Raw genomic sequence first — 26,810 nt, forward strand, 5'->3', positions numbered from 1 at the left:
CAAACACACGACACACCCGATATCAGATGTCTTCCTTTGATAAACTGTCTCAGGAAACCCACTATATCACATATGTCTCACACATTCAAACACACGACACACCCGATATCAGATGTCTTCCTTTGATAAACTGTCTCAGGAGACCATCTATACCACATATCAAACCAAAAGCAAACTATATATACACTAACGCAAGCGCTGCGCCGTCAGTGCAAGCCAAATCAAGCCCATAGCAAAGGTTAGACAGACAAGGAACCAGCAGATTATAGTTGAACGTGACATAGCAGTGCAAGACATACAAAATACATACAACATACAGTATATTTGCAACAAACCTGGGTTTCAGTGCTCTGATAGTTTTATTACTTTAAATAAAAGAAATAGGTTCTTTTGAAGAAGAGATTGCACCAGTTTACCTGGCCTGCAGGGTGGGCTCACACCTCGGAAACACACAGAATTTAAGCAGATGTATATAAAAAAAACTCTGCTTACCTTATAAATTTGTTTGGCCAAGGTGTGTTCCAAGGTGCTCTCCTCCCACAGGCCCGTGGTGGATCTCTCAAACTTCTCCTGGTTGTAGCTCGCCAATTTGATGAAACAAAAGTTCTGTACATCTTCAGTCAATTCTCAAAATTTAAAAACGGCACTGGAACTCAGCAGGGTTGATGCAAAGTGTTTTATTGGTTCTCAGGTAACAAAGATTCCCAATAGAACGTGAGCCTGATCCCGGGATCAGACTGAAGTTCTCTCCGGACAATTTAACTTATATAGTCTTCTCCCCATTGTATGTTAATATGGTACGATATGTGTTGGTTTCGTAGACATTAGGTAATCTTACAAAGCGGATCCCTTGTCTCAGGGGATTCAAAACAGGTACTTTCCTACATAGACACTTCTTCCAATTAGGCTCTTTCTGACCTTGAATAGCCAGCTGCATTAGGTTTCTGGGCGAAAGGCCACAAATATGTCTCATAAGTCATAGCTGTGCATCCTGGTCCTTTATGAAAGCATACACATGCTCCTCAACCCCACTCTTCCTTTAATTATTTAAACCTTATTTTTGGGCTTCATGTCTCCTACTATTGTTTAGGAATAACACTATTCAGCAAACAGCTTTGCATCTGGTTTCCTATAATATAACTTGTAATAATATGGTTTCCAATAATATGGCATATACCAAAGAGTGATTACAAATATCTTTAAGTCCATAATCATTAACCATCTTCATAATTACAACAATATGATATTTTTCCACAACAATACTACAAATGGACAGATACAAACAGATGGGTTTCAGCAAAACAATGATTGTCACCGAACTACGTCCTAGTTAAGTTACTAAACCATCTCCCTGGTTCATGTGTGTGTGTGACCCCGCCCATCTCCCCCTGGCCTCCTCCAGGTAGATTGAGCCCAGGTGCAGGTAGATGGGATGTGTGTCTGAGGCGTCCACCACTAAGTCCAGGGTCCTCTCATATCAGAGAGTAGGGAGGGAGCGTAGGGGGAGAGAGTAGGGAGGGAGGGTGGGGGGGAGAGAGTAGCAAGGGAGGGTAGGGAGGGAGGGTGGGGGGAGAGAGTAGGGAGGGAGAGTAGGGAGGGAGGGTGGGGGGAGAGAGTAGGGAGGGAGGGTGGGGAGGGAGAGTGGGGGGAGAGAGTAGGGAGGGAGGGTGGGGGGAGAGAGTAGGGAGGGAGAGTAGGGAGGGAGGGTGGGGGGAGAGAGTAGGGAGGGAGGGTGGGGGGAGAGAGTAGGGAGGGAGTAGGGAGGGAGGGTGGGGGGAGAGAGTAGGGAGGGAGAGTAGGGAGGGAGAGTGGGGGGAGAGAGTAGGGAGGGAGGGTGGGGGGAGAGAGTAGGGAGGGAGTAGGGAGGGAGGGTGGGGGGAGAGAGTAGGGAGGGAGGGTAGGGAGGGAGGGTGGGGGGAGAGAGTAGGGAGGGAGGGTGGGGGGAGAGAGTAGGGAGGGAGAGTAGGGAGGGAGGGTGGGGAGGGAGGGTGGGGGGAGAGAGTAGGGAGGGAGAGTAGGGAGGGAGGGTGGGGGGAGAGAGTAGGGAGGGAGGGTGGGGGGAGAGAGTAGCGAGGGAGGGTAGGGAGGGAGGGTGGGGGGAGAGAGTAGGGAGGGAGGGTAGGGAGGGAGGGGGGAGAGAGTAGGGAGGGAGAGTAGGGAGGGAGGGTGGGGGGAGAGAGTAGGGAGGGAGGGTGGGGGGAGAGAGTAGGGAGGGAGGGTGGGGGAGAGAGAAAGTAGGGAGGGAGGGTGGGGGAGAGAGAGAGTAGGGAGGGAGGGTGGGGGGAGAGAGTAGGGAGGGAGGGTGGGGGGAGAGAGTAGGGAGGGAGGGTGGGGAGGGAGGGTGGGGGGAGAGAGTAGGGAGGGAGGGTAGGGAGGGAGGGTGGGGGGAGAGAGTAGGGAGGGAGGGTAGGGAGGGAGGGTGGGGGGAGAGAGTAGGGAGGGAGGGTGGGGTGAGAGTAGGGAGGGAGGGAGGGTGGGGGGGAGAGAATAGCGAGGGAGGGTAGGGAGGGAGGGTGGGGGGAGAGAGTAGGGAGGGAGGGTAGGGAGGGAGGGTGGGGGGAGAGAGTAGGGAGGGAGAGTAGGGAGGGAGGGTGGGGTGAGAGTAGGGAGGGAGGGTGGGGGGGAGAGAGTAGGGAGGGAGGGTGGGGGGAGAGAGTAGGGAGGGAGGGTGGGGGGGGAGAGAGTAGGGAGGGAGGGTGGGAGAGAGAGAAAGTAGGGAGGGAGGGTGGGGGGGAGAGAGTAGGGAGGGAGGGTGGGGGGGAGAGAGTAGGGAGGGAGGGTGGGGGGAGAGAGTAGGGAGGGAGGGTGGGGGGGGAGAGAGTAGGGAGGGAGGGTGGGGGAGAGAGAAAGTAGGGAGGGAGGGTGGGGGGGAGAAAGTAGGGAGGGAGGGTGGGGGGGAGAGAGTAGGGAGGGAGGGTGGGGGAGAGAGTAGGGAGGGAGGGTGGGGGAGAGAGTAGGGAGGGAGGGTGGGGGGAGAGAGTAGGGAGGGAGGGTAGGGAGGGAGAGTAGGGAGGGAGGGTGGGGGGAGAGAGTAGGGAGGGAGGGTGGGGGGAGAGAGTAGCGAGGGAGGGTAGGGAGGGAGGGTGGGGGGAGAGAGTAGGGAGGGAGGGTAGGGAGGGAGGGGGGAGAGAGTAGGGAGGGAGGGTGGGGGGAGAGAGTAGGGAGGGAGAGTAGGGAGGGAGGGTGGGGTGAGAGAGTAGGGAGGGAGGGTGGGGGGAGAGAGTAGGGAGGGAGGGTGGGGGAGAGAGAAAGTAGGGAGGGAGGGTGGGGGAGAGAGAGAGTAGGGAGGGAGGGTGGGGGGAGAGAGTAGGGAGGGAGAGTAGGGAGGGAGGGTGGGGGGAGAGAGTAGGGAGGGAGGGTGGGGGGAGAGAGTAGGGAGGGAGGGTGGGGGAGAGAGAAAGTAGGGAGGGAGGGTGGGGGAGAGAGAGAGTAGGGAGGGAGGGTGGGGGGGAGAGAGTAGGGAGGGAGGGTGGGGGGGAGAGAGAAGGGAGGGAGGGTGGGGGGGAGAGAGTAGGGAGGGAGGGTGGGGGGGAGAGAGTAGAGAGGGAGGGTGGGGAGGGAGGGTGGGGGGAGAGAGTAGGGAGGGAGAGTAGGGAGGGAGAGTAGGGAGGGAGGGTGGGGTGAGAGTAGGGAGGGAGGGTGGGGGGGAGAGAATAGCGAGGGAGGGTAGGGAGGGAGGGTGGGGGGAGAGAGTAGGGAGGGAGGGTAGGGAGGGAGGGTGGGGGGAGAGAGTAGGGAGGGAGAGTAGGGAGGGTGGGGTGAGAGTAGGGAGGGAGGGTGGGGGGGGAGAGAGTAGGGAGGGAGGGTGGGGGGGAGAGAGTAGGGAGGGAGGGTGGGGGAGAGAGAGAGTAGGGAGGGAGGGTGGGGGGAGAGAGTAGGGAGGGAGGGTGGGGGGGAGAGGAGGTAGGGAGGGAGGGTAGGGAGGGAGGGTGGGGGGAGAGAGTAGGGAGGGAGGGTGGGGGGGAGAGAGTAGGGAGGGAGGGTGGGGGAGAGTATGGAGGGAGGGTGGGGGAGAGAGAGAGTAGGGAGGGAGGGTGGGGGGGAGAGAGTAGAGAGGGAGGGTGGGGGGGAGAGAGTAGGGAGGGAGGGTGGGGGGGAGAGAGAAGGGAGGGAGGGTGGGGGGGAGAGAGTAGGGAGGGAGGGTGGGGGGGAGAGAGTAGAGAGGGAGGGTGGGGGGGAGAGAGTAGGGAGGGAGGGTGGGGGGGAGAGAGTAGGGAGGGAGGGTGGGGGGGAGAGAGTAGAGAGGGAGGGTGGGGGGGAGAGAGTAGAGAGGGAGGGTGGGGGGGAGAGAGTAGGGAGGGAGGGTGGGGGGGAGAGAGTAGGGAGGGAGGGTGGGGGGAGAGAGTAGGGAGGGAGGGTGGGGGAGAGAGTAGGGAGGGAGGGTGAGAGAGTACATTTACATTTATTCATTTAGCAGACACTTTTCTCCAAAGCGACTTCCAAGAGAGAGCTTTACAAAAGAGCACAGGTCACTGATCATAACACTGAGACGCCCCAAACATTGCGGGGAGCCAAACAAGAAGCACACATTGTGAAAAACCTAAATAAGTGCCAGAAGGAAGAACCATAAGAGCTTGTCGTTGAGTAAGTTACAATTAAACAACATGAACCTCAAAAAAGTGCAAGAGTGTACCTGTAGAAAAAACAAGCAACAGTAAAAATATATTTCACAGCGAGTACGATCATTTTAAATCAGTTACAGTTAACCAACAAGAGCAACAAGTCTCTAAGTAAGAGTCATTGTGATCCTGGAGGAAACTAAAATCAGGTCCAGCAAATCATCCCTAAGTACCGTTGTACTCCCGGAACAAGTGCGTCTTGAGCCTTTTCTTGAAGGTGGAGAGACAGTCAGTGTCTCTGATGGAGGTGAGGAGGTGATTCCACCATTGGGGGGCCAGACAGGAGAAGAGCTTGGGTTGGGTTTTTAGCGGTGGGACCACCAGACGGTTGTCAGAAGTAGACCGTAGGTGGCGGGGGGGGTGTAAGGCTGGAGGAGAGACTTGATGTAGTCGGGAGCAGTCCCGTTCACCGCTCGGAAGGTCAGTACCAGAGTCTTGAATCTGATACGGGCCGTGATGGGAAGCCAGTGGAGGGAGATGAGGAGTGGGGGAAGAGAGTAGGGAGGGAGGGTGGGGGAGAGAGTAGGGAGGGAGGGTGGGGGGAGAGAGTACGGAGAGAGAGAGTAGGGAGGGAGGGTGGGGGGCAGAGAGTAGGGAGGGAGGGTGGGGGGGAGAGAGTAGAGAGGGAAGGTGGGGGGAGAGAGTAGGGAGAGAGAGAGTGGGGAGGGAGGGTGGAGGGAGAGAGTAGGGAGGGAGTGTGGGGAGGGAGGGTGGGGAGAGTGGGAGGGTGGGGAAGAAAGTAGGGAGGGAGGGTGGGGGAGAGAGTAGGGAGGGAGGGTGGGGGGAGAGAGTAGAGAGGGAGGGTGGGGGGAGAGAGTAGGGAGAGAGAGAGTACGGAGGGAGGGTAGGGGGAGAGAGTAGGGAGGGAGGGGGGAGAGAGTAGGGAGGGAGGTTAGGGAGGGAGGGTGAGGGGAGAGAGTAGGGAGGGAGGGTGAGGGGAGAGAGTAGGGAGGGAGGGTGGGGGGAGAGAGTAGGGAGGGAGGGTGGGGGGAGAGAGAGTAGGGAGGGAGGGTGGGGGGAGAGAGTAGGGAGGGAGGGTGGGGGGGAGAGAGTAGGGAGGGAGGGTGGAAGGAGAGAGTAGGGAGGGAGGGGATCACACTAGACACACACACAGTGTATATTCAAGTGGGTAATACTGTCATATTACTGGTCCTAAATGTAGTGTTTCCAGTGTGTGTGTGTGTGTGTACATGTGTGTGTGTGTACGTGTGTGTGTGTGTGTGTGTGTGTGTAAATGTGTGTGTGTCTGTGTGTCTGTGTGTGTGTGTGTGTGTCTATAGGGCCACTGGGTCACCAACAAACACACAGCATTTCTTCTATCATCCTGTATAAAACATCTTTATTTCTCCTTATTTAGTCACTAAGACACTATTTAGTTCATCACATTCAGTGGAACTGAGATCAAAGACAGGATCAGAATCAGAATCAGAATGGGATTTATTCGCCATGAGAGTTTGCACAGACAAGGAATTTGCTTTGGCAGGAAGGTGCATACAATAAACATATACCTAAAATGTAAATATGTGGACTATCTATACTAAGGGTACATAAACTTGGATTGTTGTTTGTCAACAATGAACCCGTTAAGGAGTAGCATCACACGTGTGCGATAGTTCGAAAGCCCCACAGAGTAACGTCGCACGTGTGATTCTGAACATTCCAACCCACTATTTTCCGATAGACAAAAACGACATGACAAACGCTGTAGTATGGCTTCAAAATGTACAGTTAGGAGGCTAACAAGTAACGCTAGCAAGTAGTAGCATTGCTACGAGTATTATGCTAGGTTGCTAGGTAACGGAAGCTAACTAAAGCTAGCTAGCTTCCGTTTTGGAAAAATAACTCACTCTGGTGGAAGCGTCGGTAATATTTAGAGATATTAATCATATTTAATATCAGTAATATTTACATCTAAAGGTTAAAACAAAACAAACATTCTACACACAGCAATATTTACAAACACTCTGGGATATCAATCACAACTGTATACAGTTCAATCTTCAATGACATCTATGTGAGCACAGTGTGTGAGAGTGTGTGTGGGCTATTCTACCTGACACAGGGACACTGAGGAGTCATAAACCCTGAACCCAGGATAGAGGGGCTCAGTGAATGTGCTGTGGAATGTGTGCAGGTGGGTCAGTGTGTCAGAGGAGACTGTGTAGAAGGACAGAGTGCCGGCCGGCCAGTCCAGATACACTCCTACTCTGTGGGAGCTGGAGGGGGGGGCAGGTATGGCAGTGCTGTTATTATTGTGACAGGCAGAGTAACTGTTATCAACACACCTCAGACTCCAGGACTTGTTATTCCATCCAAGCACACAGTCATCACCCCATCCTCCCCTGCTGATTCCTTTATATGTCACTGCTATATAAACCTCTCCACTCCACTCTGCCTCCCAGTAACAGCGCCCAGACAGACCCTCTCTACACAGCACCTGTGGCCAGTTCTCAAATCTCTCTGGGTGATCAGGATACGGCTGCTCCTCTCTCCATGTCACCTTTCTGTTCTCCTCAGACAGAGAGAGTTCTCTGTTTGCTGTGTTTGGGTCCAGTGTGAGCTCACAGGCATCTGATGGGGGAGACCAAGACACAATATATTACTGATCATCATCATTCACATTAGAATGTCTCCCTCTTCCTGCCCTCCCCCTTTCTCTCTCTCTCTCTCTCTCTCTCTCTCTCTCTCTCTCTCTCTCTCTCTCTCTCTCTCTCTCTCTACCCATCCTCACTCCCCCTTTCATTCTCTCTCTCTCTCTACCCATCCTCACTCTCTCTCTCTCTCTTCACTCTCTCTCTCTCTCTACCCATCCTCACTCCCCCTTTCATTCTCTCTCTCTCTCTCTACCCATCCTCACTCTCTCTCTCTCTCTCTCTCTCTCTTCACTCTCTCTCTCTCTCTCTCTACCCATCCTCACTCTCTCTCTCTCTCTCTTCACTCTCTCTCTCTCTCTACCCATCCTCACTCCCCCTTTCATTCTCTCTCTCTCTCTCTACCCATCCTCACTCTCTCTCTCTCTCTCTTCACTCTCTCTCTCTCTCTACCCATCCTCACTCTCTCTCTCTCTCTTCACTCTCTCTCTCTCTACCCTGCTCTCTGTCCCTCCCCCTCTCTCTCTCTTCCACTCTCCCTCTCTTCCTTTCATTCTCTCATTCTGTTCTCCCTCCCTCACATGCTACCTCTCTCCCTCCAAATCTCTCTTTCCATCATCCCTCATCTCCTTACCCCTGATATGCCCCCATCACTCCATCTTTCTAGGGAGGAGGGGAACAGGGGAGGAGAGGAGAGGGAGAAGTGAAGAGAGGGAGGAGGGGAAGAAGGGGAAGAGGGGAGGAGAGCAGAGGGAAGAGGGAGGAGAGGAAGAAGGAGAAGAGGAAGAAGGGGAAGAGGGGAAGAGGGGAGGAAGGGAGGAGAGGAAGAAGGAGAAGAGGGGAGGAGGGGAAGAGGGGAGGAGGGGAAAAAGGGAGGAGAGGAAGAAGGGGAAGAGGGGAGGAGGGGAAGAAGGGAGGAGAGGAAGAAGGGGAAGAGGGGAGGAGAGGGAAGAGGGGAGGAGGGGAGCAGAGGAGAGGGGAAGAGGGGAGGAGGGGAAGAGAGGAGAGGGAGAAGGGGAGGAGAGGGAGGAGGGGAGGAGGGGAGCAGAGGAGAGGGGAAGAGGGGAGGAGAGGGAGGAGGGGAAGAAGGGAAGAGGGGAGGAGGGGAAGAGGGGAGGAGAGGGAGGAGGGGAAGGAGGAGGGGAAGAGGGGAGGAGAGGGAGGAGGGGAAGAGGAGAGAAGAGGGAGGGGAAGAAGGGAAGAGGGAAGGGAGGAGAGGAAGAGGGGAAGAGGAAAGAAGAGGGAGGAGGGGAAGAAGGGAAGAGGGGAGGAGAGGAAGAGGGAGGAGGGGAAGAGGAGAGGAAGAGGAGAGGAAGAGGGAGGGGGGGAAGAGGGAGGAAGGGAAGAGGAGAGGAGGGGAAGAGAGGGAGGAGAGCAGAGGGAGGAGAGGAAGAGGGAGGAGGGGAAGAAGAGAGCAGAGGGAGGGGAGGGGAACAGGGGAGGGGAGGGAGGAGGGGAAGAGGAGAGAGAGGGAGGAGGGGAAGAGGAGAGAGAGGGAGGAGGGGAAGAAGGGAAGAGGGGAGGAGGGGAAGAGGGAGGAGAGGAAGAGGGAGGAGAGGGAGGGGAACAGGGGAGGAGAGGGAAGAAGGGAAGGGGAGAGCAGAGGGAAGAGGGGAAGAGGGGAGGAGAGCAGAGGGAAGGAGAGCAGAGGGAAGGAGAGGAAGAAGGGAGGAGAGGGAAGAAGGGAAGAGGGGAGGAGAGCAGAGGGAAGAGGGGAGGAGGGGAAGAGGAGAGGAGAGCAGAGGAGGGGAAGAGGGGAGGAGAGTAGAGGGAAGAGGGGAAGAGGGGAGAAGAGGGAGGAGAAGAAGGGAAGAGGGGAGGAGCGGAAGAGGGAGGAGGGGAAGAGGAGAGGAGAGCAGAGGAGGGGAAGAGCGGAGGAGAGGAAGAGGGAGGAGGGGAAGAGGAGAGGAGAGGGAGGAGGGGAAGAAGGGAAGAGGGGAAGAGGGGAGGAGAGGAAGAGGGAGGAGGGGAAGGGGAAGAGGAGAGGAGAGGGAGAAGGGGAGGAGAGGAGAGGGAGAAGGGGAGGAGGGGAGGAGAGGAAGAGGAGAGAAGAGGGAGGAGGGGAAGAGGGGAGGAGAGGAAGAAGGGAAGAGGGAGGAGGGGAAGAGGGGAGGAGAGGGAGGAGGGGGAGAAGGGAAGAGGGGAGGAGAGGAAGAGGGGAAGAGGAGAGGAGAGGAAGAGGAGGGAAGAGGGAGGAGGGGAAGAGGGGAGGAGAGGGAGGAGGGGAAGAAGGGAAGAGGGGAGGAGGGGAAGAGGGGAGGAGAGGAAGAGGGAGGAGGGGAAGAGGGAGGAGGGGAAGAGGAGAGGAGAGGGAGAAGGGGAGGAGAGGGAGAAGGGGAGGAGAGGAGAGGGAGAAGGGGAGGAGAGGAAGAGGAGAGAAGAGGGAGGAGGGGAAGAGGGGAGGAGAGGAAGAGGGGAAGAGGGAGGAGGGGAAGAGGGGAGGAGAGGGAGGAGGGGGAGAAGGGAAGAGGGGGAGAAGGGAAGAGGGGAGGAGAGGAAGAGGGGAAGAGGAGAGGAGAGGAAGAGGAGAGAAGAGGGAGGAGGGGAAGAGGGGAGGAGAGGGAGGAGGGGAAGAAGGGAAGAGGGGAGGAGAGGAAGAGGGGAGGAGGGGAAGAGGAGAGGAGAGGGAGAAGGGGAAGAGGGGAGGAGAGCAGAGGAGGGGAAGAGGGGAGGAGAGGAAGAGGGAGGAGGGGAAGAGGGGAGGAGAGCAGAGGAGGGGAAGAGGGGAGGAGAGGAAGAGGGGAGGAGAGCAGAGGAGGGGAAGAGGGGAGGAGAGGAAGAGGGAGGAGGGGAAGAGGGGAGGAGAGCAGAGGAGGGGAAGAGGGGAGGAGAGGAAGAGGGGAGGAGAGGGAGGAGGGGAGAAGGAAGGGGACATAGCACACACAGACGTACACACAGTATTGATGTGGGTAATTGTGTGTAATTACTGCTTCTAAAAGTGTGTGTTTACAGTGTGTGTGTGTGTGTCCATTTTTGACAGTGTCCAAGTCACTAATGGTATTGTCCCTTGTATGACCTTGTGTACTAGAACCAAGTAGCAGTCAATACTCACATCTCCAGGCCTTCAAAAGGCCAGGTTTGATCCAGCACTCTCCACCATGATCCACACTGCAGGGATAAGCAGAGGAATGATGAAAATACACTTCACCTGTTGATAAGTGACTTAGCAACTGACTTTCTAAGTAAACATGTTGTTTCTCTCTTATCATCAGAGGTGTATTCCAGAAAGCAGGTTTTACAAACTCTGAGCCTAACCCTGAACTCTGACTTGATGAACCCTGAGATGGGAAGCTCAGAGTTATCGCTTCCAGAACAGCTGATCTGAGTTAGTTCATTTCTAATTCACTGGAATTACATTTAGTCATTTAGCAGACACTCTCATCCAGAGAATTAGAAATTCTCATGCGTGCAGGCGAGTATGAAGACATTTTCAGAAAGCAGAAAAACAACTTCAACAGCAAAAGAGGCAATTGTTCATTCAGTACATTTCAAAGCAGTATATTAATTTCACATTTAACCACGTCTTACTAGCCTGGCTCTGCCCTCCTACGTACTTCCGCTCAATTTTCATTTTGCTTCTGTACTCCGTCTGGGCTTTCCGTATATTAGTTGATGTCTCAAGTCAACTTTTTACCGTCCAATCAGCAAACAGAGGGAGTGGCTGAGAACGATGACGTTGATGTTGTGCGCTAGTTTGAGTTGTAGTTCAGTAATGGCGCCGGAGAAAGATGCGAGCGAAGCCATTCGGTCCGTTGTGGCAACGCTGCCGAATATCCAGAAGTTAAAGCCGGAGCAAGAACAATCTTTGCTCCCCACGGGGTTCGTTTGATTTTCCAGCTCGCTCCGTTCGTGGTGAAGGAGTTGGCTAAGGCGAACGCTAGCGATTGGTTATGGCAGATCCAGAGTGGCTCTGGGCAGATCCAATAGTTTTAAACTTCAACAGAGTACTCGCCTTCAAGGAAGTTAACGCTTGTCAAGGGAGCGAGCCCAGACTCTCTGTACAAATGAAATGTACGAGAGTCTGGTTAGGACCAGGCTAACGTCTTACTACAAGTGAAGAAGAAATGGAACAATCCTATGTGCGCAAAACAACTGGCACATTCTTCTCCTTTTTAATGACAAGATTACGAGAAGGAGGGTCCATCAACCTCCACAGCACAGATTAACAGTGAGATGTTCAGGAAATGCCAGGTTAGCTCTGCATGGAAAACTGTAGAATTTCATGTCATCCGTATGTGTTATATGGCTTCAACAACAATCAGGTTGATGAGGAAAGGACCCCCCATGTCTGACAGTAGCTTCAGGCTCAGTATGAGGGAGGGGAGAGGGAGAAACTCATGGTTTGTTACAGAAAAGCTGCCAGCAAGCAGGTGAGGTTCACAGTCAGTTACCGTGGTAACACACCCAGTTTTCAGTGTTTCCCATACATTAATTTATTTGTAACGGCCCACCACAATTAGAGATTTACCACCACAAATTTATAAAATGGTGTTTTTGCTTTTACTGTTTAACATCACAAAAAAATATTTAATAGTAGAGCTGCACGCAGCATACTGATTCGCTCAGCCCCTTCTTGCCCCGCTCGCGTTCTCTCTCTCTCACTACAACAGACACGTCTGTGAATAAGCCCCTCTCTCCGTGCACGCTCTGAATCAATGCACGGGTCAAACAGCTTTTTCCCTCGGAGACAACAGGACAATCAATCTGGAGTTTACGAACGGTTAGGCCCAATCCCAATGTCCACCCTCACAGACTCACAGACTTTGAGGCACATTCTCACTAAGTCTGTGAGGGCTTAGGGCTGTCCCACTGTCAAATTGTCAAGTTCGTGAGGGCTCTTTCGAACACATTTTATGCACCCGTAAGTCTGCATTTTGCCCACAATTCACAGCGTAGTGACGTGAAACACGAGGGTTACCGGGGGAAGCCTGGAAGAGAGAAAAAGATCCTGGCTAACCCTCCTCATAAGACAAGAAAGACGAAGAACAGTAAACAAACAAGCATGGAAGGAGCAACCAACCCTGACGTAAACAGAAATAGAAGTTAGAAATAACAGTTAACATCAGTAAGTTTAAACACAAAGCTCACTGACGGTTAATATAGCCAGAACTGGGTGTAGTAGGGCAGCACAATTAATAAAATGTTAATCACGATCACGATTTTGGCTTCCCACGATCAAATTCGCGTGATGGAGCGATATTTAAAATGCGGCATTCTTTTGGCAAAGCCAATCTAGCGCTCCGTAAACCATAGGTGCGTTCGACATCGGCTGCATGAAACGACCAGCGAGAGTTGCTGCTTGCAGTCGGGGAAGAGTTATAAACGGCTGCGTAAAGTCGGACATTCCTGCTTCCTGGTTTGCTGCGTTGACGTCAGTCATGGCCGATCAAGCGCTGTTTGCTTACTTCATCACTGACGAACTGCATGGTATAATTAGCCTACGTGACAAAAAAAGTTGTTTTGGTTAAAATCAACAAATAATCATGATAATTAATCGTGATCTCAATGTTGATCAAAATAATCGTGCTTATCATTTTGGCCATAATCGTGCAGCCCTAGTGTGTAGGTTGTCCTTTGATGATAAATTCCAAATATGCTTTCATCAGATTTGATCCAACAACATTACTATTTTACCTATAATGCCGCAAAGTGCTGAACCATTCCAATTTATAGCATTTTGAGGTCTTGTAGCCTCTTGCACTCAATCACTTACTAGGTGACGTCAAGTAAGTGTGTGAGGGTTCAGGGCTTAGGGTTTAGGGGGGACATTGGGATTGGGCCTTAGTATCATCATTCTCTGCACAAAGGTGTCCAAAACTGAGTAAATATAATAATATTTGTGGTTAAAAACATTCGGCAAATATAACAATATGAGTCCAACATAATGTTTATATTATATGAAGCTCAAAAACTATTTTGCGCTCAAATTGATTCCATTTTCTTTTCTTGTTGAAGTCCCTAGCTACATTCACTTCAAACCGACACTAGGACCTAGGTTTGAGCTGAGCTACATTTTACAATGTCTGGTTTTAGTGACCTCTCTTTCTGGAGCTAAAAACCCAGAGTTTCCCTCATCTCAGGGTTTAAAAACTCAGTTTTCACTAAACCCGCTTTCTGGAAATACAATTATGATTGTGGCTACAACCATATTGTAGATTGTAGAGTAAACATGCAGTTTTAATTGTAACATCAAGAAATGCAAGGCCTATTAACGTAATTAGATATATTCAGTGTTAAGCGACATTACATTAAGAGGTATATATAAAAAAAAAACATCTCCTTACTTGAGTTTCTCCAGTCTGCAGTGTGGATCCTCCAGTCTAGCAGAGAGCAGCTTCAATCCCTTTTCTCCTGGATGATTGTAGCTCAGGTCCAGTTCCCTCAGGTGGAAGGGGTTGGACCTCAGAGCTGAGGCCAGAGAAGCACAGCCTTCCTCTGTGACCAGACAGCCTGACAGCCTGTAGAAAGAGGATCAATATTGTGACAGAATCCATCTGGGCCTCCAGAGTGAGTCAGCACAGAGGGGTTCATTTGGCAGGTACTGTCATAGCTGCACCTCCCCTCATTAGACAGAGTGACCCACGTAATCCAATATCAGAAAAGTTGAAAATTTAACTCTTTATCCTGTATAAGAATGATACTGTGTTCAGCATTCCATTTGTGTAGAGAGAGGCCAACCCCCCAGGTGAACTATAGGCAAGGTCCAGGCTTAGGTAAACAGCAAGATCCTTATCTTATCTGAGCATTTCATTTAGTTAGCCTAAGCAGGGCCACTTTAAGACATATGCACGCACACACGCACGCACGCACGTGTGCAGGATCTATGCAAGGGAGCCAATGAAAGAAGAGCCATGTGACAGACAATTCTATATATTTGTACAACATGGTTTTTGTATTGGGAATGTTGGGATGATCATAGAGAATCGAGGATAAAGAACAAGCAAGTTTGCTTGTTCAATATTTCCACAATTTTAAACAGTTATCATATTCCAAAGGAAGAAATATTAGTGCATCTAAACCAGCCAAGATAAATTAAAGTAGGCTATAGGGAAAGGAATTGCACATTTGTGTGCCAGATAATATTTCCACAAAAATTCCCCCATTAAATACAATACATCATGACAGTTTGCATGATTTGAAATGGTCACTTATTATCACACTGGTATTTAATTATCACAGCAAACAATTACTGCACTGAACTTTAAGTAAAGCAAAAATAACAAAACCTGTAATTATCACTCGAACCATTCACGTCTTCTATGCTAAACCTAGCAGTCACGTGAACGTGAATGAGGTGAACGAATCCTTTCTGTTCCCTCTACTGAGCCAATGCAACAGTCCCTATGCGCTGCCACGAGAAGATGAACGAATCACTCACTGAGACGACTCGTTACTCCCCAGTCATTCTAAAGATTCGTTCAAAATGAAGGAATCGTTCACAAACGACACATCACGACTGGCCTCTTGGTTGATGTGAACATACCACTTTACAATTAATAGACGTACACAAAAATAAATAAAAATGGCCATTCCTCTGTATACGGAGGTAGTGACCAAATCAACTAATAAGTCTCCCTGTGTGAGTTCTTGTTTAAACTGTAGTTAAGCTGTAGTTCTCCTTTAGCTTTCCGGCACAATAGACAGCATCTATCTTCCACTTTCCTAACTGTAGGAGCCATTTGTGTTTCTTATTGACATGTCATATTATTTTGGTTAGATAGAACTGTCAGAATATTTTGGACACTGGGTGGCAGTCATTGGAGGCACAGGGTTCTATATTTAGGGACACAGGTGACAGGAAGGGGCACAGGTAGAGGGAAGGGACACAGTTCTCACCAGACCAGAGAACAGACCACAGTGCACAGACCACCAATGACATTGGGAAACCTGGTATGTCAATCTACATTTTACAACTATGCATAATAAATAACAACTAAACGGCAAATAAGGACTGGAAAATCTGATACATTGTGTCAGCATAAGATCACTCCTAAACTACCTGTGTATAATGGCAACGATATAGACGTATTGGAAAACTAGAAACATTAAGCGAGAACTCGCCCTTTTATTGGAACTTGAGCTTCAAACTGAAAAAGGTGTTTTGTATTCCACAAAATCTGGCCGCTATCCCTAATCAAGGGACATTGTCGTCACCTGCGCTGGTCTGACAGATTGGAAACTCTGAAGTTCAACGCACAGGGAGAGTGTGTACTGGCAGCATCAAGCACGCTTTATTGAATGCTATAAAAGCCATATTGGGAAACGGATAATATAATGGTGTTGTTCGACTGAATGCTAAAATCTTACAACAATATCGTCTGTTTGAAAGTCGTGCAGTCGGCATACAAACGTTCCTGCATTACGCCAATGAGGTCTTATGCTTAATAAACAACTAAACGGCAAAGCCCTCTCCTGCTGCCTCTTCCTAGATATTTGTAACTACCTCCCGTTCCCCCTACCCTGCCTCAGTCAACTAAAATGTCATTTTACATATAAAACGGTGAAATATCAGCCTACCTGGCGAACTTGTTCCACTGAGTTGGATTCCAATTGAAGAATATCCCACCTCAGTCGCTCTTTATTAGCTACAAAATGTCCTGGTTTATACACCGCGAATATCCTGTGGTTATCCTGAGGTAAACTTCTTCAAAATTACAGTAAAAAAACTCTGAAATACTTTTGTTCTGGACTGGAAAGTCATGTTTTGTTGACTTAAACTTTCAGATGTTAGCTACATTTTTCTTATCTTTGAATTTTCTGAGCAGATATACATCGCTGGTTCCGACGCCATTAGTTAACGTCGTTCTTTTTAGAAACACGGCTAACTGATCCAGAGATGGAGATCACATGACAGAACATGCCACGTCATGCTATTGGACAATATTATCATAGTGAAATAACAGCAAGTTCTTCTGAAAAATGAAAGGGGAATTAAATGGAAGTGAAATTAACCAAATGTATGCAAAAAAAAACTTAGCTACCCAATAAATGTATATATTTTAAAATAACAGAATGCTTATCAGTATTTATTTAATTCTGTTAGGTCATTAGATAACCATATTCTGCTACAAAAGAGCAACATAACTGCCTGTTGGCTCTGCCTTCCGTCCTGAGAGAAGAGGAACTGCTATATTCGGATGCTGTTCGTGGATAACGGTGTTGGAACAAACGGTTAATCATCAACACCATCATGCCTATGTCTTTCTGTATTTCAACATTTTATATCTTGCTATATATATATATAGCAAGATATAAAATGTATATAGCAAGATATAAAATGTTGAAATATATATATATATTTCTACACTGCTCAAAAAAATTATGGAACACTTTTGAAAACACATCAGATCTCAATATCTTGTGTGGCCCCCACGTGCTTGTATGCATGCTTGACAACGTCGCGGCATGCTCCTAATGAGACGACGGATGGTGTCTTGTGGGATGTCCTCCCAGATCTGTCGAAGGGCATCAGTGAGCTCCTGTAAAGTCTGAGGAGCAACCTGGCGGCGTCTGATGGACCGAAACATAATGTCCCAGAGGTGTTCTATCGGGTTTAGGTCAGGTGATCGTGAGAGCCATTCAATTGTATCGATTCCTTCATCCTCCAGGTACTGCCTGCACACTCTTGCCACATGAGGCCGGGAATTGTCGTGCATCCGGAGGAACCCAGGACCTACTGCACCAGCGTAGGGTCTGACCATGGGTTCCAGGATTTCATCCCGATACCTAATGGCAGTCAGACTGCCGTTCTCTAGCCTGTAGAGGCCTGTGCGTCCCTCCATGGACATGCCTCCCCAGACCATCAGTGACCCACCACCAAACCGGTCATGCTGAATGATGTTGCAGGCAGTACAGTGTTCTCCTTGGCTTCTCCAGACCCTTTCACGTCTATCACAGGTGCTCAGGGTGAACCTGCTCTCATCTGTGAAAAGCACAGGGCGCCAGGGGCGGACATGCCAGTTCTGGTGTTCTATAGCAAATGCCAATCGAGCTCCACGGTGCTGGGCAGTGAGCACAGGGCACACTGTAGGACGTTGCGCCCTGAGGACACCCTCATGAAGTCTGTTTCTGATTGTTTGGGCAGAGACATTCACACCAGTGGCTTGCTGGAGGTCATTCTGTATGGCTCGGGCAGTGCTCAACCTGTTCCTCCTTGCACAAAGCAGCAGATATCGGCCCTGCTGATGGGTCGATGACCTTCTACGGCCCTGTCCAGCTCTCCTAGAGTAACTGCCTGTGTCCTGGAATGTCCTCCATGTACTGGAGATTGTGCTGGGAGACACATCAAATCTCCTTGCAACGGCACGGAGTTGGACAATATGTGCAACTTCTGTAGGGTTAAGAAATCGCCTCATGCTCCCACTCAAAGAGATCAAGAGGGAAAAACTTGAAATGGCCTCCACATGCAAAACCAGTCCTGTTTTGGGGTTGGCTCATTGTTGCCCCTCTAGTGTACCTGTTGTTAATTACATCAACACCAATGCAGCGGAAAGTACCCCTCTGCTACTTAACTGACCAGATCATTATCAGAGTTAATTCATGCCATACCCTGATAAAAAACGGTTCCTTTAATTATTTTGAGCAGTGTAGTTTAAAGTTGTTACATTCTTGTCTGCAGTCTGTTCTCTTTTTGCTTTACTGCTATGTTACATGTAGCAAAACCAACCTCAAGGAATATAATGGCCAATATTATCTTTAGTGATCTGTGCAAATGACCAATACATGTGTGTTCAACTTCCTAAAGAGCAGCGTTGCACCTGACACTTAAGGCCGAAATATACTTTCCGCTATGTACGTGTACACATGCTGAATGGCTGCAGCACGTATCCTGCGTTCGTTTGGTGCGTACTTTGTGCACGTCTCCCTGGCCTTTAAATGTACGCATACGCAAGGTGCAATACCGACAGAAATCGTGGGCCAGTATACTATCCCTGCATCTCAGATGGAATGCTACCATCAACCTACCCAGACGCTCCCATGTCACCCCGCTCTTCATCTCCCTCCACTGGCTACCCATCACGGCCCGCATCAGATTCAAGACCCTGGTACTGACCTTCCGAGCGGTGAACGGGACTGCGCCTGCCTACATCCAGTCTCTCCTCCAGCCTTACACCCCTACCCGCCACCTACGGTCTTCTTCTGACAACCGTCTGGTGGCCCCACCTCTCAAGAGCACCCGCTCCCAACCCAAGCTCTTCTCCTGTCTGGCCTCCCAATGGGGGAATCACCTCCTCACCTCCATCAGAGACACTGACTGTCTCCCCACCTTCAAGAAAAGGCTAAAGACGCACTTAAAGATTTGTTGGATCAGATGTTAGCTTATTTCCTCCAGGAACACAATGACAATTATTGAGGGACTTGTTGGTCACTCCTGTTGGTTAGTTGTAACTGATTTAACTATTTGTACTCGCTGTGAATTATATTATTGTTGCTTGCTTTCCACCAGATACACTCTAGCACTTTAGAGGATCATGTTGATTAATTGTACATGCTCTTATGTTTCTTCCCTTTGGCACTTATTAGCTTTTTCACAATGTATGCTTCATGTTTTGGCTACCCGCAATGTTTGGGGCTATCTCGTTGTTTATGATCATTGACCTATGCACTTTTTGTAAAGCTCTCTCTTGGAAGTCCCTTTGGATAAAAGTGTCTGCTGAAAGAATAAATGGACCATAAATGGACCATAAATGGACCATCCTCTGAAGTAAAAATAGCCAGTTACAGAGTAGTATTATACACCAAGCACACTTCTTGCTACTCCTAATCCGAAACCCTTCATGCAGTGGAAGAGGCGCCAACCATAGGGACTGACGTGGAAATTGACACCATACTGTTGAAACAATGACGATGGGTATGATTATGGATTTATCTGATTGAAAATGAAATTTTGAAAATGTTCACCCCTTTTAGTATTATTTTATATTACTGGGAACCATATGTTAAGCTGTTGACTTATTATAGTTGAGCTTAGTATTATTACCACTAAACGATAGAAGATATTGAGCCTGAGTGTGAGATCTGGGTGACAGAGGCTGAGGAGTGAAGGAGAAGGCCACCTGGAGGCAGGCAGAGGCCTGAGCTAGAAGTCAAGATGTTTTTGGCCCCACACCTAGAATCTTATCTGTGGCCGCCTCTTATCAAGGTGTTCTCATATAGAGCTTCTCTCCTCTGGAACAGACTTCATGTTTCAATCAGGGAGGCTGGCACTGTCTAGGTGTTTATTAGGGTTACATCAAGAGCACTGAGTTGGAACTCTGATTATCTGTGTTCAACATCCATTTGCACATTTTATTTCCATCTCTACTCTTGATGCATGATTATGCTTTGCTTATGTTCTGCACCTCTCTTTGTCACCGACCACCTCTGGAGAAGTGGAACTCTCACTGAATTGCTCCTCCCAGGCTTTCTTAAATGTTTTAACTATGAGTTGTCCTAAGTTTTTCCTTGTCTTCCTTGAGGGTTTAGGTTGGTTTAGGTGCAGTTCTATGGGCCCTCTGTGACATTGCTTGTAGAAAGGGCTATACAAATAACATTTATTTGAACACAATGACACGGTAGTCAGTAACCAATGTGAAATATTAACCTGTCTGAGAAGCTGATGTCACGGGGCTGGATTGTACCTGTGGAATATTCTATCTCTTGTCGTATACTGAGACATCATGTGGTCATCCTGAGGTATTTCTATTATGATTATAAGAAGAATTATAAACACTACTACCCTCTGGAGGTAGAAATAAAGAATCAGTCTGTCATTTTACTCTCAAACACCAAGAAGGTTTGATTAGTCAGAGGACTGTCTGTTCAGGTTGGCTGACTTTACTTTTATCTCAAATGGAATCGTACAAAACTATTGTCAGAAATTGTACATGCAGTGCACCTTTTTCTTTCCTTTTTAAAATGTGGAGAAGGACCATTTTGAGGGAGGAACAGAAGGGTAACATTTGCAGTGGCCTCTTAAATTTTACCCTTCTGTTCCTCACAAAATCGTCATAGTAGTACAATACACCAAGAAAGTATTACATATTACATCCAATAGCAGGTCTGTCAGTATACCAAGCAGTATACGTTTCTGGCTATTTCTGACACACAACCCTTGATGCAGGGATAGTGGTGTCAAGCACAGGGACAACAGTACACTAGCAGACAGATACAAAACACAATGCCATGTCAATCTACAATAATATAATGAAGTAGTATGTCTTAAATAGATTCCTGTCTCACCCTGATCTGTTTCACTCATCTCATGTTTGTCTCCACCCCCTCCAGGTGTCTCCCATCTTCCTTCCTACCCTCATTTATCCTGTTTTCTGTTTGGGTTCAGTTCTTCTCGTTTGTCAAGCCTACAGTACCAGCATGTTTTTCTCTACCTCCTTTAGTCTTTTCTGCCTCTTAGTTCCCCTGGTCCTTACATCCTGCCTGCCCTGACTTCGAGTCTGCCTGCTGCCCTGTACCTGAATGACTCCTTGTGGATTACGACCCTTGACTGCCCTGACTTTTTCATTGGCCGGACCCCTTGTATAACCCCTTTAATAGACCACAAACTTATGACCAGTGTGTGATTCATTGCGTGGTGTGAGATTATAACTATAGTTGTGTCATGTTGAACATGAATACAGACCTCAGTGTCTCCAGCTTGCAGAGTGGATTCCCCAGTCCAGCAGAGAGCAGCTTCATGCCTGAATCCCCCAGGTTATTGTTACTCAAGTCCAGCTCTGTCAGATCTGAGGAGGGGAGAGCTGAGGCCAGCGCTTCACAGCACCGTTCTGAGAGGTTACAGTCATTCAGCCTAATAACATGAGGAGAACATGAGACATCATCAGAGTCATGTTTTGTATCGTAGGAACATATTATAATCAAACACTATCACAATATGTGCTGTTGTAATATTATAATTAAAAAAATCTAATGCCTTATACATACAGAGCAGTTTTTGAGTCTTTGACCACTGGCAGCAGCCCCAGAAGACCTTCCTCTGATCTGGAGTATATCTTCAGGTCAAACACGTCCATCTTCTCTTCTGAAGTCAGCAACACAAAGACCAGAGCTGACCACTGTGTAGATGAGAGCTTCTTCTCACTGGAGAGACTTCCTGAGCTCAGATAGTGTTGGATCTCCTCCACCAGAGAATGGTCATTCAGTTCATTCAGACAGTGGAACAGATTCATGCTTCTCTCTGGAGAGGGATCCTCTCTGATCTTCTCCTTGATGTACTTGACTGTTTCCTCATGGCTCTCTGTCTTGTGACTTTTCTGAGTCAGTAGGCCTTGTAAGTCAGTCTGGTTGGACTCCATTGAGAGGCCCAGGAGGAAGCGGAGGAAAAGGTCCAGTTGTCCATTCTTACTCTGCAAGGCCTTGTCCACCGCACTCTTGTAGAGGTGGATGGCAGATGTGTCTGAGGTGGACTGAGACATCAGATTCTCATCGTTGTTGATGAATGAGAGAAACACAAACATAGCAGCCAGATACTCCTGAAAGCTCAGATGGACAAAGCAGAACACCTTCTCCTGGAAGACTTTACCATCCTGTCTGAAGATCTGTGTGAACACTCCTGAGTGCACTGAGGCATCACGGACATCAATTCCACACTCTGTCAGGTCTTTCTCATAGAAAATCAGGTTGCCTTTCTCCAGCTGGTGGAAGGCCAGTTTTCCCAGTGACAGAATACTCTGAATGCTGTCTTCATCCCAGTGTGGATCGGTCTCAGTTTTCCCAGCATACTTCACCTTCTTCTGTATGGTCTGTAACACCAGGAAGGCTGTGTACATCTCAGTCAGGGTCTTCGGCATCTTCTCTTTCTTCTCTGTTCTCAGCATGTGTTCAAGGACTGTAACGGTAATCCAAGAGAAGACTGGTATGTGGCACATGATGTAGAGGATCCTTGATGTCTTGATGTGTGAGATGATTCTCCTGGCCAGGATCTCATCACTGCATCTCTTCATGATGTACTCATCCTTCTGTGGGTCATTGAACCCTCGTACCTCTGTCACCAGGTCAACACACTCAGAAGGGATCTGATTGGCTGCTGCAGGTCGAGTGGTGATCCAGATGAGAGCAGAGGGAAGAAGCTTTCCTCTGATCAGGTTGGTCAGCAGCACATCCACTGAGGTGGACTTTGTGACATCACACCAGCTCTTGTTCTTTTTGAAGGCTAAGGGCAGTCGACACTCATCCAGACCGTCAAAGACAAACAGAACGTTGTACTTGTCGTAGTTGGAGATTCCTGATTCTCTGGTTTCCGAGAAGAAGTGATGGACAAGTTCCTTCAGACTGAACTCTTCTCCATCCAACAAATTCAGCTCTCGAAACGGAAGAGGAAAGATGAACTGGATTCCCTGATTGGCTAGTCCCTCAGCCCAGTCTGTGATGAACTTCTGCACAGAGACAGTTTTTCCAATGCCAGCAACTCCTTTTGTCAGAACAATTCTGATATGTGTGTCTCGTCCAGCTGAGGGTTTAAAGATGTTGTTGCATGTGATGGCTGTTTCTGTTCTTGCTGATTTCCTGGATGCTGTCTCAATCTGTCTCACCTCATGTTCTTTATTGATCTCTCCACTCTCACCCTCTGTGATGTAGAGATCTGTGTAGATCTTATTGAGAAGAGTTGGGTTTCCTTGTTTAGCTATGCCCTCGAACACAGTTTCAAACTTCTTCTTTAGTTCAGATTTGAGTTTCTGTTGACAAATCTCAGCACGCTCATCTAAACAAAAAACAACACATGTTAAGTGTGTGTTTTTTGTTGAACGAAGTTTTTATGATTCACAGATTATGAACTGACAATGTGTCCTCTACATTCAATTCAAAACATATTTCAAATCTATGATCATTTATGAGGTGCACAATAATTAAACAGTTTAGGATACTCACACATAGTACAAGGTCATAGGAAGATCTACACAACATCGGGTTACTCTGAGTCTCATAACTTTCTTTGTATATCTAACCTTCATCATAAACCATCAATCGGTCAACTAAGACTAAATATGGAGTCTCTTACTTTTCTCCAGAGTGTCAGCCAGCTCCTTGTGGTTCATGTTCCTCAGGACGTGCAGTGTGATCTTCAGAGCTCCCTCTCTGGCACTGCTCTCCTGCTTCTGATATTCAGGGTCCACCACTTCCTGGTCCTCCCTCTGACTCTCTAAGCCTTCTGGGAAATCTGAACTCAGAATCCTCTTCATCCTCTTCAGCTCTTTCTTCACAAACCTGATGACAGTCTCCTCAAGCACCTGAAACATAGAGGGAAGATATCAGATGAACCAGGAACTATCTACACAGTAGAACAATATGATACAAATGATTCTGTCTTGTTTGTACTTTGTATTAACACAAAACTCACTGTGAATATGGAGGACAAGTCCTCGTGGTGACACTGGTCTGACTCAGACTTCTCCTGTTGATCTCTGAGGACAAGAGATGACATTACTTAACCACATGAACCACATGTATAAGGGCTGATAATCTACTAAGGAGTATTATCATACATAAGCATGAGTGGTAAACTTGACTGTATCCACTCATGCATACACACAGACACACTGTATAAGAGTGATACCATCACTACCAAGTAAACCATCTTCTATACCACTACAAGGCACCATTCCTTTAATACATTCATCAAAGATAGGAGCACTGTCACCCCCAGGTAAACAAGTGTGTTGTGTTTAAACTAGACACTGAAGAATGACATCAGGGTCCACCTCACACAGGGCTGCATGTTTGCTAGCAGCCTGCTTTAGACACTGCAGCACTCCTCCACCCAGGAGTTGAAGACCTTCTGGTCTCAACCAGTCTAAGAGGGCTGAGCCCCGCCCGGTCTGTGCTCATACCAGGCCTGGTACCTGCAGGGCTGGACACTGTGTGTGTGGTGTGCAGTGTTGGGGGAAGTTACTCAAAAGTAATATATTAGTTTGTAGCAGAGCCAACAGACAAAGCACGGTACCATCCACACCTTTCTCCTACCCCGACAAGGAAAGGGTCTTCCCCCTTTTCCTTATCTCACCCGCAGAGGCTTCAAAGCTTCTGGCCCAGCATGGGGTCAGAAACAGAGACCACACAGCCTCAGTATAAGACAAAGGATTTCTAAGGAAGAACTAACTTTTCTGGATTTACAAACATATTCTCAAGGATTACATGGCTCATGGACACTATTTCAATGACAGTAGTTGATGTGTTATAATGTGTGCTTTTCTCATTTACTTAGAACGGTTTAATTGATGTTTGATTATAACTTCCCTTCAGGTAGAGTTACGTCAGTCCATTTTAGATCCAAAATAATTGTATCACACTAGCAAAACCATTTATGAATGTTGTATTGTTATATTTTGAAGTATAAGCAATCCATGGACATTTCGAAATATCGAACTCAACACTTCACCTATACGCGAATATCAGGCTGACGCCCAGGTGGGGATTAACTGACCAATCAGGAATTCACCTGTACAAGGATACCCCCCTCTTTCCTTTGGGAGTATAAAACCCCCCAACGTACAATCACCCCCGCTTGTTCGTAGGAGTTAAACTGAAGTGTCATTTCTAACCTGTTCCTCTCAACCTGCAAATTCACTGAGCGCCCGGAACTTTAACGAGAGATTCCGTTTTCTATTCGTTTGGACATAACGAAACCATTGAATTTACCTTTCTTCAAACCGACAAAAGTAACTGCGATTTGCAATACTTCTTACTTGTGACATATTGGCATGTTGTGATTTAATTTGTTGATGTTTGATTTTAGTTTACAAATTATTTACCTGATTTCGTTAGGTTCAGTTACCATACACGTCCACTGTTGCTCTAGAGGCCTATCTCTCTCTCTCTCTCTCTCTCTCTCTCTCTCTCTCTCTCTCCCTTCCCCCTCCCCACGCGCTCTACACAACCATTGTGTAACTTGCTCTCATTAGAATCAAGGCCTACTGTACTGTTTTTTTTTAAACCATGTGTTTTAGTAGGGATGTGATGAGGGATACTTTAGTATCTACAGTCAGCAGCTCTAACCCTGTGTTTTAGTAGGGATGTGATGAGGGACACTTTAGTATCTACAGTCAGCAGCTCTAACCCTGTGTTTTAGTAGGGATGTGATGAGGGATACTTTAGTATCTACAGTCAGCATCTCTAACCCTGTGTTTTAGTAGGGATGTGATGAGGGATACTTTAGTATCTACAGTCAGCAGCTCTAACCCTGTGTTTTAGTAGGGATGTGATGAGGGATACTTTAGTATCTACAGTCAGCATCTCTAACCCTGTGTTTTAGTAGGGATGTGATGAGGGATACTTTAGTATCTACAGTCAGCATCTCTAACCCTGTGTTTTAGTATGGATGTGATGAGGGATACTTTAGTATCTACAGTCAGCAGCTCTAACCCTGTGTTTTAGTAGGGATGTGATGAGAGATACTTTAGTATCTACAGTCAGAAGCTCTAACCCTGTGTTTTAGTAGGGATGTGATGAGGGATACTTTAGTATCTACAGTCAGCAGCTCTAACCCTGTGTTTTAGTAGGGATGTGATGAGGTATACTTTAGTATGTACAGCCAGCATCTCTAACCCTGTGTTTTAGTATGGATGTGATGAGGGATACTTTAGTATCTACAGTCAGCAGCTCTAACCCTGTGTTTTAGTAGGGATGTGATGAGGGATACTTTAGTATCTACAGTCAGCATCTCTAACCCTGTGTTTTAGTAGGGATGTGATGAGGGATACTTTAGTATCTACAGTCAGCAGCTCTAACCCTGTTTTAGTTTAACCAGCAGAGGTCAGTACATACCCTTCCTCATTAGAAGGTCCTCCTCCATCACTGAACATGATAGGTCGATCCATAGACTTGTCACTCTTCATGGACACACAGCTGGGTACAGGTGAGGCTGGTCTCTGCTGTCTCATCCTGTCAACAAACACAACAAAGTGTCTTACAAACATAAATCACTAAAGTAGACACCACAGATATATCATACTGTCCAACATGTGTTGCTGTAGTCATTCATCAGTAGGGTCAGATCCAGGCTTTAATGTTGCTGTTCAACTTAAATGAGAGTCAGACAGGCAGGTTTCCAGACCTGTTGTTACTCTGTATCTCTCACTGTGAACCTTTACCACATGGTCTGTATGTCAGCCAGGCTGGCAGTCAGTATCTCTAACCCTGTGTTTTAGTAGGGATGTGATGAGGGATACTTTAGTATCTACAGTCAGCAGCTCTAACCCTGTGTTTTAGTAGGGATGTGATGAGGGATACTTTAGTATCTACAGTCAGCATCTCTAACCCTGTGTTTTAGTAGGGATGTGATGAGGGATACTTTAGAATCTACAGTCAGCAGCTCTAACCCTGTGTTTTAGTAGGGATGTGATGAGGGATACTTTAGTACGTACAGTCAGCAGCTTTAACCTTGTTTTAGTTTAACCAGCAGAGGTCAGTACATACCCTTCCTCATTAGAAAGTCCTCCTCCATCACTGAACATGATAGGTCGATGCATAGACTTGTCACTCTTCATGGACACACAGCTGGGTACAGGTGAGGCTGGTCTCTGCTGTCTCATCCTGTCAACAAACACAACAAAGTGTTTTACAAACATAAATCACTAAAGTAGACACCACAGATATATCATACTGTCCA

The 26,810-nt window shown here is 48.1% G+C and overlaps 1 protein-coding gene across 3 annotated transcripts; it reads right to left on the reverse strand.

Moving 5' to 3' along the window:
* Positions 1-5,948: 5,948 nt before the first annotated feature.
* Positions 5,949-26,727, reverse strand: LOC136933243 (protein NLRC3-like). 3 transcript variants are annotated; one of them, XM_067228562.1, is made up of 7 exons: positions 23,544-23,567; positions 23,205-23,433; positions 21,131-22,907; positions 20,829-20,996; positions 13,495-13,668; positions 10,263-10,318; positions 5,949-7,190 (listed from the first exon to the last, which is right to left on the reverse strand). In XM_067228562.1, the coding sequence occupies exons 2-7, from the start codon at positions 23,383-23,385 to the stop codon at positions 6,664-6,666; spliced, it is 2,883 nt and encodes a 960-aa protein (XP_067084663.1). In that variant the 5' UTR covers positions 23,386-23,433; positions 23,544-23,567; the 3' UTR covers positions 5,949-6,663. The 3 variants fall into 3 exon arrangements, with proteins under 3 accessions (XP_067084663.1, XP_067084669.1, XP_067084677.1); XM_067228576.1 differs by lacking the exons at positions 5,949-7,190; positions 10,263-10,318 and adding exons at positions 25,967-26,083; positions 26,618-26,727 and having other exon boundaries at positions 13,491-13,668; positions 23,544-23,607; XM_067228568.1 differs by lacking the exons at positions 5,949-7,190; positions 10,263-10,318 and adding an exon at positions 12,343-12,648.
* Positions 26,728-26,810: the final 83 nt, after the last annotated feature.

Source organism: Osmerus mordax, chromosome 2 (assembly GCF_038355195.1).
Source record: "Osmerus mordax isolate fOsmMor3 chromosome 2, fOsmMor3.pri, whole genome shotgun sequence".
NCBI lineage: Eukaryota > Metazoa > Chordata > Actinopteri > Osmeriformes > Osmeridae > Osmerus > Osmerus mordax.

Excerpts from the sequence above, each read along its gene's own strand:
- LOC136933243 (XM_067228562.1), bottom strand. The coding sequence starts at position 23,385 with ATGAAGAGGATTCTGAGTTCAGATTTCCCAGAAGGCTTAGAGAGTCAG. Across the intron at positions 22,908-23,204 it reads GGCTGACACTCTGGAGAAAA|ATGAGCGTGCTGAGATTTGT; the intron begins GTAAGAGACTCC and ends TTTTTTGTTTAG. Across the intron at positions 7,191-10,262 it reads CCTTTTGAAGGCCTGGAGAT|ATGCCTGTGAGCTCACACTG; the intron begins GTGAGTATTGAC and ends CTCCCCCATCAG.